This window comes from Oryzias melastigma, linkage group LG22 (genome assembly GCF_002922805.2).
Source record: "Oryzias melastigma strain HK-1 linkage group LG22, ASM292280v2, whole genome shotgun sequence".
Classification (NCBI taxonomy): Eukaryota; Metazoa; Chordata; class Actinopteri; order Beloniformes; family Adrianichthyidae; genus Oryzias; species Oryzias melastigma.
The window spans coordinates 23168885-23182825 of record NC_050533.1 but is presented as its reverse complement, the minus strand read 5'-3'; the positions used below and the strand labels follow the sequence as shown (position 1 = coordinate 23182825).

The following is a 13941-nucleotide window of genomic DNA, read 5'->3' as shown; positions in this document are numbered from 1 at the left end:
GAGGTGTTTGAGGGGCAAAGCAAAATGTGGACGTGGGCGAGATACGGCCTGCGGCTGTAGTTTTTGAGACCCCTGGTTTAGAGTATGTATGTGATGACCTTTTTTTTTTATTTCCTTCTTTTGACTCTTAGTTATTGTTTTCTCTTCATTTCTGTTTCCTAACTTTGACTACTAACAGTCTTAAAGTGTTCTTGATTCATTTTGATGGAGAATTAGTGGGTAAGTTATTGGACATAGAATGAGTTTTTCAGATGGGGGGGGGGTGGTAGAGCTGAACGATAGAATAAACTTATCTTATCTCACCCCCACCCCCCACCTACCTACCTCCACCCAGATTTACATCAGATCTGATCTCTGTCCTTTTTTAGTTCATTGTGTTTGAGCAGTTTTTGTGTTTATAAAAATAATTCTAAGATAGATGAGTAATCAGATTACTCATCTGCTCAATGTCATTTCAAGATTCAAGATTACTTTATGAATCCCACAGGGGGAAATTCTTGTTTTTCAGTACAACCCAGGATTTGATGTCTCCAGCGTGTGGAAGGGCACGAGTGTGAGTGACATGAGTGTGTGGTGTTAGTGTCGTCACTGACCTCTTTACCAGGTAGTCCCAGTTTAAGGTGGTCCAGTCCCAGGCCATGCTCAGCCCCAGCGGGTTGTAGGACACGTACCGCACCACGGTGAACAGATCCTGACTCCTCACCACGGCCTCGTCCTTCGTCGCCTCCAGGAGCCTGTCAGGCAGAGGGAGGATTACTGCCTCACAGCTCAGATCAGCAAACACAGATTAGAATCTGAATCCAATCGTGTTTTAAAATGAAACTTTACACCTCCATGTGAAAGCGTAATGTTTGTTCTTTTGGTCATCTTTTTATTTTATGTAAATCAGACTGTAATTCAGGAATGTCAAACTCAATCACACAAGAGGCCAAAATCCAAAACTCACCTTAAGTCGCCGGACGAACAGGAAGAACATTTATTATACACTATGGATGCTTTACTTAGATAAAACCACAAGACGTAAAATCCAGAAGAAAAGAACCACTGAGCACACATTTTTAAATAACCGAATTACCTTTTCTGTTTTAGATTAGTTCTATGAAGAGACCAGAGTCATGTCTGACAATACATCTACGAGAATCTTAATTAAATAAAGTTCTGCTAAGCTGTGAGATCACAGCTTTACATTTTTTAACGCGACTCCACTTTGTTGGAGGAATTAGTGATGAGATGAACAAAAACAAAGGTTTTACTAACTGATAGAGAAGGTCCACGTTCTCCACTGATGCCAGTCCGTACAGCAGCTTGTCCTTCTCCTGAGCCAGCGTCGTGTCTTTGTACTTCTGGAACATTTTGTCCCATTTCTCCGGAGTGCCGGCGTTCTTCATGCCGTACTGATAAACCAGCAGCCGCAGGTTCACCGCCACGCTGCTGCAGGTCAGACATGTGTCCAGTTACCAACCGTCAGTCTGCACAGTGTTAACAGTTAAAGTCGAGGCCCAACCTCAGAGTCCCATCAATCCACTGGTTAAAAAGGTTCGAGGCTTCATTCAGAGCATCTTGATCTCCCATCTTACACGCGATGCTGAGCACCGTCTCCCTCAGCAGCCTGCAACACGGCCATCATTGTTACAGCAAACACACAACAAGTGTTTCCTCTTCAGGACTCAGGACAGAACATCAACATTTTTCCTTTAATGATCCTGCTCTGCTCACCTCTCCGTCTGCGATCCGTCGTCGGTCCATCCGAGCTTCGCTGCGATGGTCTTAACATGTTCTCTGAAAAGTTTCTGCAAAACAGAAATGAAATACTGAGGAAAACTCTGAAACTGAATTCTAGGACTGGGTATAGGTTATAATCTCCAGAAAAGATCAGATTCATAAGAACCTGAATCGATTCGATTACGATTTTTTTCTATTCTTTCGATTCTTCAATTCAATTCAATTTTAAGTTTGCACATTAATACAAATTTGTTTAGAAATACATAAACTATGTAATTTACATCTAATATGTAATTTAAATATATTTATATTAATCTGATCCAGTTCACATCCTGTAAATGTATCAGTGAAATAATGAGATTGTTAATATCATCCAGTGTTACATGGATTCTCTAAAGGAGAAGTTCTAACTAAAATGTTCAGATCATTAACATTGGAAACATTGTTCTGATTCTCCTGGAGGACGTTTCAGTTTGACCACTAGGTGGCGATCACGCTATAGTGTCACACTTTATTCAAGAAGACAACAGTATGAGGGAAGTTTTAGACCACAAATAGTTACTTTAAAATTGTTTCCTTAAAGGGTTTGGAAAATTAACACCTGCGAATTAATAAAAACAATGCTCCACCAATCCATCAAGCGTTACAAGCTTCATAGTCGTACTAACACATTTCAACAGAGCGCTGTGTAACCACCAAACTGGAGGTCAGTAAACACAACCAGGAATAACACATGACGGATTATAATAAACGGCACTGTTTTGAGGGTTTTCATTGAGTCATATGGTCTAATAAAACAAAAAAGCACAGTCTTTTTTTTAATTAAACTACAAAATACCACATTTGCTGCATTGACATGATCCTGTCTTTTATTTTGAAAGTGTCAAAGTTGTAACCTATTTCATATCTAGAAAAAAATGATATTTTCTCATTACTTTTACATTTTATTAATGTACAAAAACAATAATTTATTATACCATAAATACAAAGGAGCGTCTTATTTTTGTAAGACTCTGCGGCTCCTGCTGAGTTGTGGTTAGTGAGAAATCCACCCGATTGGCTCTTCAAATGTTGAAGGTTGCAGCCCCCTGGTAAGGGCCCTTTAAATGAGTTGATATCTAACTAATATTAAACTGGGGCAACTGGCTGTAGATTATTTTTATTCTGTTTATCTGAGGTTAAGAAATCCAAAGAAGAATGTGTTTTGGGCAGGGCTTTTCATTCCACAAAACCCTCTACTGTAAGAAACTGGAAGTCACTTTGGATTATAGCATCTGGAAAATTACTAAACCTAATTTGCCATTTCACTTTATGAATTACAACTTTCATTTTCACAGCTGACAAACACAGAAAAATAGATTATTATAAGTTAAAAAAACAAACAACAGAAAAAAAGGAAAATGTTTAATTTACACAAAAAAGCTCTTTTCCCTGTTGTTATATGACATAAAAAGCACTTTAAAATGATTTAAACTTTGAGGCTTTGCGATTTACTGATGGTTTTACCTGAAACTTTGCGTAGAGACTGAGGTCGAAGGACAGCATGTCCTGAAGGTAGGCGATAGAGGAGGAAACGCGGCTCCACACAATGTAGTCAGACTCATTTTTCAGGTACAACGTCAGATTAAAGGCATTCCCATAATCAACGACGTCCGCCCTGATGGAGGGAAATGAGCAAGAGTTATGTTCTGTCAGTGATCACCCTGAAGAGTACTTTGAGGAACATTTTACCTTGCTAGAGAAAAGACATCATCAATGAAGCTTGCACGGTCAGCTGCATCAAACTCCTGCAGAAATACAATTCTTTAGCACATTTTGCACAAAACATGAACTTGGTGTGAAATTTTTCTATAACCCAAGCAACAAAATTGTGTAACACAAAAGTAGAAAGTGTGTGTTTGATGATGAATCTTTAACTTTTAGAAAACCTCTTTACTTCTTTAAATTGAGCCCCATTTGTTTAAAAGTAAGTATTGTAAAGAATATGATTTTGGAGGGAAAATTTAAATAAGATGCATCTGTAGGGGCATTGCTTGTTTGTTAGGTATGTTAAAGGAAAAAATATTTATAACGATTTTTTTTTTCAAAAACATGCACTTATATACGTTTGTTGGAACAGACTTTTGCAAATAAGAAGATGGCAGAGTGAGAATCACATTTGTAGAAATAAATGTTTCCAAGGAACAAACATCTGTAAAGAAACATACAAATAAAATGATCATATATTTATTTGGTACAAGTGCTAGCAAGTTTTTGGAAGGATGATAGGTTTTAATTAGATTCATGGTTTAGAGAAGGTGCTAGAAAAAGCCTTTAGAAATCCTAAACTAGTGGTCTTCAAAGTGCGTTTTTTGCGGCCCTCAATAAATCATAACTATCTGTACATGCCTTGGAAAATATATTTTTTGCTTTGTGGTTTTTGGCGACATCTGCAGGGTAAAAAGGTAAATACATGTAGGTGTTAATTATACAGTCTATTAATTTCACCACTAGGGGGCAGACAACAGTTTTTCTGTGGGACAAAGGAAGGAGCGCGAGGACGGCGGTAGAAATGGAGTCAGTGGGTTCCTTTGAGGGAAAAAAACTTGTTGGTGAGGAGAAAAGGCGCCTCCAAGCTAAGTGGACAAATGCTTACTTTTCTGTACCTCATTGGATAAAGTCATGTGACTGATTTACAACCAGGTAAATGCAATGAATTCAATATAAGTCCTCACTACAAAACGTCTACAAATTTATCGGCGAGGAGCGCAACAATAAGATCCAACAACTACAACGAGGATACGCTGCACAGCAGAGAATGTTCACAAAAATGTCAAAATCCACTGAAGCTGTGACAGAAGCTAGCTAAGGTTGTGGCTTTGGGAATGATTCGGTGTAGCGCTTCAGTGACGGGAGTTTGTAAAAGAATGTATGCTGAAAGTAGCTGGCAAAAGAAAAAAATTGAGGAAATAAGTCTGTCAAATTATACAATTACTAGATGAGTAGAAGATCCAGGCAGCAACTTCAAACAGCAACTGTATGTTGTAAATAGGTCAGGAATTGGTAACCTTTAATATTAAAAGAGTCATTTGGGTTCGTTTTCTACTGATCAAACCTAGAAGGAGCTGCATAGTCTTACTTTAGTCTTTAAGAAATTTGGATTTCTATTCATGACCTTCTTTTTAAAAAAATAATAATTATGAATTATGTCTATTTTTTGGCACAAACAAAAACAAAAATACAAAAAGAACCTCTCAAAATTTGATTTTTTTAAACTTATTTTCAAAATAAAAGATTATCTGTGACAAACAGGATCATCTCAGTGCATCTATTCACGAATGTTGTGCAGCATAAGGTAATATGTGGTTTTAACACTAGAATCCCTGGAACTTTCAGCTTCTGCCCCAATGCCCCCCACCCCTTCTCAAAGTAGAGTTGTGGTGACCATCTTAAACCATCAACAATGACTTCCTGATTTCGCAAAGCAGATTGTAAGGTTTAAATTTGCAGGGGAAAGAAGTATTTTTAGCACAGACAAATACAATAAATGACAAACTGGTGACATGGGGGAGGGGGGGTGATACATTTTTGATGCTTTTAAACCATGAACATTGTGTTAACTTTAAAATTTTATTTTTACCTCTAAACTGTTTAATGCAGGGGAAAGAAATATTTTTAACACAGACAAATGCCTTTAAACCATCAACAATGACTTCCTGATTTCGCAATCCAGAATGTCATGTTTAAATTTAAGTTTGACATGCATTCCAGATTCCGCCACTAGACGGTCAAGTGGTTATGGCTGCGGACTCACATTCAGAAGGTCATGGGTTCGAATCCCGCTCAGGAATAGTCCACATGAAATATTTGTTTTTACCTTTAAATTTTATTTTTACCTGAAAACTGTTCAATGCAGGTGAAAGAAATATTTTTAACACAGACAAATGCCTTTAAACCATCAACAATGACTTCCTGATTGCGCAATGCAAGTTTGACATGCATTCCAGATTCCTTTTTGATATATTTAATGACCTTCAAATTGCAAATTCGATCTAGGTTGTACGACAGCACACAGTTCTGCTCCCTCCCCCCATCCACATACCTAAGAGAAACAGGTTTTTTAGGACCAGGCAGTCCTGGCCTACAAGAAAGACTTTTCTCCAGTGTGTCTGTGTTTTGTGGCACCACTGGCTGTCTTCAACATTCTGGTTGCCTTTTTTGAATTGGGAAAATTGTCTTTTTACAGATGAAGGCTTCTCATCATTCTCTTCTTCAACAATTAATAGTTTATTAGTCTACTTATGTATAAGTATCATGTGGAGAGGATGTTCTGGCTGCAAATCCATGTACTGGCATATCCTCATCATAGGAGGAATCTGAGAAGATGAACTCTGATTCCACAACAAAAGAATCGTCTTCACTGCTCCCAGAGTCCACATCGAGGATTATTTAAAATAGAGCTAAGTGTTTCAGAGGAGTGTGAGTCTTGCTGATATTGGGTTGTTTGTCTTTTTGACTTGTAGATGTGTCTATGTTTATAAGTCATAAACATGCACTATATGACCAAAAGTATCAGCTCACCCATCTAAATGATCAGAATCAGGAGTCCTAATCACTTGGCATGCTTACTGTTTTTAGAAACATCAGTGAAAGCATGTTTTGCTCTCAGGATCTCAGTGAATTCCAGTGTTGAACTGTCATAGGATGCCACCTGAGCAACAAATCCAGTCTTGAAATGTCCTAAATATTCCACAGTCAACTGTCAGTTCTATCAGAACAAAATGGAAGAATTTGGAACAACTTAGCCAGGATGCTGAAAGTCTAAAGAGGTCATAGACTTTCTGCAGTCAGTTGCTGCAGAGCTGCAACCTTCATATGACCTTCAGATCAGCATGAGTACAGTACACAGAGAGCTTCATGGAATGGGTTTCCATGGCAGCAGCTGCAGCCACACATCAACAAGTACAATGTAAAGCGTGGATGCAGTGGTGTAAAGCACGCCGTCACTGGACTCTAGAGCAGTGGAGACGTCTTCTCTGGAGGGAGGAATCACACTTTTCTATCTGGAAATCTGATGGACCCGTCTGGGTTTGGAGGTTGCAGGAGAACGGGACGTTTCAGACTGCATTGGTGGAGGAGGAATGATGGTGTGGGCTTGTTTTTCAGACCCCTTAGTTCCAGTGAAAGGAACTTTCAATGCTTCAGGAGGCTAAAACATTTTGGACAATGCTCCCAACCTTAGTGGGAACAGTTTGGAGCGGGCCCTTCATCTTCCAACATTTTTGTGCACCAGAGCACAAAGCAAGGTCCATAAAGACATGGAGGACAGAGTCCTGAACTGAACGCCATAGAACACCTTTGAGATGAATTAGAGCAGAGACTGAGAGCCAGACCTTCTCCACCAACATCAGTGTGACCTGACCAATGAGCTTTTGGAAGAATGATCCAGAGTTCTTATAAATACTCTCCTCAACCTTGTGGACAGCCTTCCCAGAAGAGTTGAAGCTGCAATAGCAGCAAAAGGTGGAGCAACATCATATTGAACTCTGGGTTAGGAATGAGATGGAACTTTAGTTCAAATGTGAGTAAAAGCAGGAAAGCCAATACTTGTCCACATGCATCAGGTAACTCCAACCCCCACACAACCTGTTAGTTCAAATACACATTAGGTACTACATGCTGCATTAACATATACATGGGCAAGTTAATGGCTCATCAGTGACCCACCATGACACAACAATGGGCTCTCGGACTAGAGGGGGGGAACTCTTCCCTGCGCAAATTTGCGCAGGCTTAGGAATTCTAGTGTTAAACCATAAAAGATCAAACTTTTTACCAAAGTTTTGCATATAAAATCTGTTCATTCTGGAGGTAGAGTTGAACAAACAAGACGTCTTCAGGTCAACAGGATGTAAAAACCTACATAGTTTATCATCTATGTGAACCTCAGACATCAACTTATAATTAAATAAATGCTAATTTAGTAATCCTTACTTTTAAAATGGCTATTTTATTTTTCTTTTACATATATTTTTTGTTCTTTTTCCCCTCTTTGCCTTAATCAGTCTTACTCTGCTGGGTTTTGTTATTTTAGTTTGGGGTTGGATCTTGATAGTAGTTTGCAGGCTTTGTTTATTTGTTTTCTTTAGGTAGTTTTGGTTAGGCAGACATTAGCAGGTCGATATGACGGGGTCAGCAGTCTCCATGACTTAATTTATGTTTGTCCAAGGAGCTACCATGGAGAGATAAAAGAGACACATGTGGATCTGGACCCTGAAATAGATTGTCAGTATAATATAGTCTGTAATAAACATCAGACAGGTCTGATGTTGACCAAAATTGATCATATTTCTCTTTTTTTTTCTTTTTAACTTGTCCTGTCCAAAATTGATCATATTTCTAAATTAAAACATTGTTTTAAATCTTCCTCTTTTTACTATATGAAGGACACTTGGTCATTGAAGTTATTAAAAACTTATTTTTCTGTTTATCGATTTATTATTTCGCCAAAATTGGCCCCCAGTCTAATGTCAAGTTCTTCATTCGGCCCTCCGCTACAAAAACTTTGAGAACCTCTGCCCTACACAAAAGTGAAATATACAAGTGTGCATATTTGTGTGGTTGTGTACCGAGAGGTCGGTCATCAGCTGCTGGCTGATGTCAGTCCACATGTGGTCGTCGTGGTTGACTCTGTAGAACCCGATGTGGTCGTTGTTCACCTTGAGCAGGCCGTCGGTTGAGGGTGAGTAATCCATGAGCTCAAGCTCTGAAACCAAACAAGCTTTATAGTATTTCTGAGATTGCAGAACATATTTTTCTTCAAGTAGAAGAATCCAACAATTGTGGTTACAAATATTTTAGAAATCAGATATTTCAATGAACACAAAGCATCAAAACTTATTGGATGTTCGGCTAGTTTTGTTTTCAGTGAGAGGTGCTTCAGGTGAGGATATAAAAAAGAAATAATGTTAAAAATGTAATTTAGATTAGTTGTTGTGTTCATTTTTGTGATTTTTTTTTTTTACTTTATCTAACAGGGAAAACGTTATTTTCTTTCATAAAACATTCAATTTTTGTGAATCCAGCACCAAAATATGCTAGTATAAAAAGTACCATTGCTTTTAACCCTATAACACCTTTAACATACTGTAACTTTTCAACCGTTAACATGATCAACGTCATTCCAGTAGATTGTGAAGGAGAAAAGCAGCAAAAGGTTACTGTAAATCAAAGAACAAACACTGGAGCTCTGGTGTTAAGGGTTAAATGAAGCCCACGTATTCCTACTACTATAGAATTGATGAAACAAAAGTGAAAAACTGAAACTAATCTGAAAATCAAAGATTTTCTTTCCAAAGAGCTTAGTCTGACAAAATGGAGACACGGTCGAAAATGTGAAAAGTGACTTCCAGTTTACAGATTTAGAACGACAAAGCTGACAACTGAATGTTGTTAACACAATTTTACATAAATAATAAAAGGTAACCTTACCAATTTCAACACAAAAATGTACAATGTTTGTTTCATAAATGTCCTACCGAACTGTATTTTTATTTTCTCTCTTAGATTGTTCACAAATCTGAATACAAATTGGAATAATCCTTCAATTTTTGGGTTTCTATTGAAAATATTGACCTTTCTTATGAGTAGATATTATACTATTTTGCTTGATGTTATTTTGCATGTATTTTAAGTGCAATCAGCACAAAAACTGATGGAAATTCATGTTGGCACAAGTACTAGGTGCAGCCAAGACACACATTTCTGCATGTTGGCAACTCATGTTTTAATTACCCCCAAGGCTAAATTTAGTTGTTATAATGAGGGGTATTTGTTGTTTTGGGGGGTATTTTAAGGGGTGATTGTAAAAATAGAAATATTTACCAAGCGGTACAGTGAATATTTTAAGTGCTGCTAAGAAGACACATATTTTAAGTTTTCAAAATAAGAGCGGCCAAGACAAAAAGTTCCACTCTGGCCGTACATATTTAGAAAACTATGTCAGAAAAATGATCTCACTGCATATATTTTTGACTGTTTTGAATTATTTTTATCCTTGTTTACCTTTATTATCCTTCAGATACGGTTATAAGCAACAGCAAAGGGGAGATAATAACGCAACATTTATTAGTTTTTCTTTATTGTCAGACATGCTGACATTTTTTTACCTTATCTCTGTTTTTAGTGATTTTGTGAACACGAAATTGAAAGCAACTTTAACTTTAAAGATCTTCTCCAGCTCCACGTCTCATCCTTGTTGTGGAAATCTAGCGGTAGCATAAAGCTAGCATTAGCATTTGCATAAATAAGAAGAATAAAATCTGAATTACCTTCATAATCAAACTAGCAGCATTAATGAAGTTCCTGTAACCGTAATCTAACTTTAACCGGGTTGTAGAGAGAAATAATCCACGACTCGTTTATCATCATCCAGAGGATTTTGGGGAAGCAGCTGAGGAGCACGAATACAACCAGGTAGGACATTTATAAAATTAATATTATACACATTTCTCTTACAATACGTTAAGTTACCTTTTATTATTTACATTAAATTGCTTTAAACAGTGTTTGCTGTTCCAAACCAGTAAACCAGAAGTCACTTTACACACTCGCCATTTTGTGTGACGCCACGTGAAAAGGGCCAATCAGGACTCACCTGTGCTGTCCTTGTCAAACATGACAGACATGTTCTTGTTGCTTTGTACAGAGTGCCATTTAACAGGGATTGTCCACTTGTATCTGAGAATACACAGAAACTGTCATGAATACATGAAAAACCAGACACATGTCTGAACTCTGCACCATTGTACTGGATTTTAAGATCAGATGGTAAGAGGGGAGATATTGATCGACCGGTTTGGGGGGAAAAAAACTATTAAACAACTGGAGGAAGCAACAATTTGAAAGGTAAACAGTCCCAATATCAATTTTTCATGAAAGCAAAAATTAGTTTGAAAATAAAATCAAAACTACAAAAGCTGCTAAAGGGGTGAGACATTCCTCTGACCAGATTTAGATTCATGGACTCAGATCATAACAGTCACTCTGTTTGAGGATTCCAGCTCTAGATAACATTTGCTGAGAATTATGTATAAATGGCACTTAAAAAACAATGTAGGAATATTTTGAGTTTCAAAAACATCTGAATGTGTTTAAAGCTACAGTCACATGAAGTCGTTTCTCTGATGCTTTTATCCAGCTAAACCTGAGGTTCAACCAAAAACAAGTCCAGACCCTTTCTGCAGTCGGTGCTCTGAGAAAAATGTCAGAGTTGGAATTACTGTTGGGCCTCATAGAAGATCACAGAAAGAAATCAGAGGTCGGATCTTCTGATGAGGAAGAGGTCAGAAATGCATGCTGGGAAGTGAAATATATGCCTTTTGTAATTTAACGTCTGTTGGATCCTCTCTTAAGATCCAATGTTAACCCTTTAACACCTGAGGGGTTGTCAGTGATGCTTAAACACAAAATCTTCAACATGCTGTAACTTTTTAACACAATCAAAGTCATTCCAGTAGATTTTGAAATAAATCTACAGTGTCACATGGATTCTCTAAAGGAGAAGTTCTAACAAAAATGTTCAGATCATTAACATTGTAAACATTGTTCTGCTTCTCCTGGAGGACGTTTCAGTTTGGACACTAGGTGGAGATCACGCTATAGCATTACAGTTATTCAAGAAGAATAAGCAAAGAATGATCAAAAAACTATGCTTTAGACAACAAAAGGTTAAAAATATTTCCTCAAAAGAGATGAAAGAAAATGTATGTTTGCGAGTTTATAAAGATGCTCATTTAGTCACCAATGTATGCTTATGTCGACCTAGCGTTAGCATTAGCCGTCCTATGGGAAATTCCATTACAGGAATTTTCATACGGCTCTTTAACCCCTACACTGTGGCTCTTTGGCTTTAATAAAGTGCTAAAAATTTTAATAAATATTAAATTTGTTAGTTGAGTTAACGCATTCTAATAAATGCTGCACCCTAGCATCTAGTTGTTGTCATAATGAAAGATGTCAGGTTTGACTTGACTTTCTTGAATTTTCAACTCAAAATCTGCTGCAGCAGGAAGATCTTATTTAACACAGTGTATTTTATTTTGAAAGGAACTTGTATTTGCTGCTGTCAAAGGTAAAAACGTTAAAGTTGTTATTTAGAGAAATAAATCATTTTTTTTTATTCAGTTTTGGTAAATATTTGAAGCTACATTTTCTAAAGGAATTGCTAAATAATGTGTCTTTTCTGAAAGATTAAGTGGGATTTAGTGGCTCTCGTTGGGTTCTGGTCTGTCTGAAACTGGACCAAATGGTTCTTTTGGTGTTAAAGGTTGCAGACCCCTATGCTAGATTGATCTCTATTTTTATGAATCGATTATTGATCTGTTAAGCTAAATCAATTCAAATTGACTGATCGATTTTATCAACCCAGCCGTACTGAGAAGAGAAGATTCTTGAGTTAAAGAATCAGAGAAGCCCTGCAGCAATTAGCCAACAGTAGCTGGGATAGGCTCCAGCCACCCTGTGACCCCAAAAGGGAATCAACAGTTTCAGAAGATGGATGGATGAAATCAGAGAATAGAGTCATAATGGGGGTAAAATCTCCGATCTTTTCCTGTTATGACACACACCAGCACTCCAGTCAGATGTTTTTGTGTCTAATGTTTAACCCAAATAACCTCGGTGAGATGCGATCAAGAAACGTGCGCAGCTTCTCTTTTGTCCAGTCATGCTAACTTAACAGGCCTTTTTATGGAGAAAACAGCCTGACTCTGCAAAGATCAAGACCTTTGGAGCGACCTCTTCTACTTCACATCGTCCACTCTGAAGGCTCCTCTCTCACATACCCAAAGGGTGAAGCTGGCTGGGTGGCATCAGCGTTGGGGTCCAGAAGGAAACGCTTTTGGTTTAGTTTGGCGTTTGTATCCGAGACAGATAGATGGAGCACAGGATAACCCATCTGTTTAGTCCACGTGTCCATGACGTCTGCGATGGGCAGCCTGCTCACCTGAGTGCAGAGAAGCAAACGCATCAGTGAGGAGCAGCTGCTCTGCGTTCAGAAGGCACAGAAACATCTGAGGAACCGATTTCTATCATGTGATAATCATTCATTCATCCATGTTGGAAACCTTCCTCTGTTCTGCTCAGGTCATGTGGGCTCAAGTCAGTTGACCTGGTTCCCCCCACTGAGACAATACATGGTTGGTTCTGATAAGCAGAAGAAGCAATGCAGCATTTCCTGTTCTGTGACACTCTATACTGACCATTAAGTGTATATGAGAACTGGACTGAGTGAGAGTGATGTCACTTCCTGTTCTAACAAAATTATGCCATTCAGTCAGCATTTTTTCACAATATGGACACCGCCATATTGGAGCCAGACCGTGTCAGTAATCAGTGATTGGTCCAGATCGGTCTAAGTCATTTTCTATGGTAATGCAATTTGCCAATCAGGAGTGACGTTGTTGGAAGTCCACACCCCCAACACTTGAAAACAGGCTACAGGAAATCTGTCAAACGTTTGGAACGTTGAACGTAAGAATACATACTTTTAATGAGACCTCTGATTGGAAAGTTTGAATAACTTTCTCTGCAAAAATAACATACTGAAAAATGTGTGTAATTGTCAAAAACATGACAAAAGTATCAGAGCAAGAACGGTTATTCTGAATATTAGAACGACTGAGTAATAACTGTTTATTACTCCATAGAAGTCTATTACAGTGGCTGACACAAATCACGTAAATACAAAAGACACAGCACGACAAAAGTCAAAGTACAATGACAAAAACCACAACACAATGACAATAGCCAAAGCACAACAACATAAGCCACCACACAACAACAGAAGCCAAAAACAATGACAAAAGCCACAACACAACATCTAAAGTAGAACCACAACAAAAGCCACAACATGACAACAAAAGCAGAAGCACAACACCAAAAACCGCAAAACAATGACAATAGCCGAAGCATAACGACAAAAGCCACAACACAACAACAGAAGCCGAAGCACGATGACAAAAGCTACAACACAACGTCAAAAGCCGAAACATAACGACAAAAGCCACAATACAAAAACAAAAGCCACTACACAACAGAAATGATTCACAACAGAATGAATCTCACTTTTTTTAAAAGTTTCATTCAGTTTTCAGCTTTTGGCACCAGTGGAGGCTAGAGTTTTTCATTTCAATTCTGAATTATTTCCGTTATGTTGCTTTTGTCGTCGTTTTGTAGCTT

The 13941-nt window shown here is 38.0% G+C and overlaps 1 protein-coding gene across 2 annotated transcripts in view; it reads right to left on the bottom strand.

The window, feature by feature from the left end:
• Positions 1 to 13941, bottom strand: part of LOC112150375 (glutamyl aminopeptidase) — a 28135-nt gene that overhangs the window by 2006 nt on the left and 12188 nt on the right. For both annotated transcript variants that reach the window (XM_024278638.2, XM_024278629.2), the window contains 9 exons: positions 12546 to 12706; positions 10358 to 10440; positions 8331 to 8467; positions 3454 to 3509; positions 3229 to 3379; positions 1717 to 1790; positions 1505 to 1609; positions 1258 to 1431; positions 594 to 734 (listed from right to left, as the gene is read on the bottom strand). In XM_024278638.2, the coding sequence (XP_024134406.1) occupies positions 594 to 734; positions 1258 to 1431; positions 1505 to 1609; positions 1717 to 1790; positions 3229 to 3379; positions 3454 to 3509; positions 8331 to 8467; positions 10358 to 10440; positions 12546 to 12706 (1082 nt within the window). The remainder of the gene's footprint in view (positions 1 to 593; positions 735 to 1257; positions 1432 to 1504; positions 1610 to 1716; positions 1791 to 3228; positions 3380 to 3453; positions 3510 to 8330; positions 8468 to 10357; positions 10441 to 12545; positions 12707 to 13941) is intronic.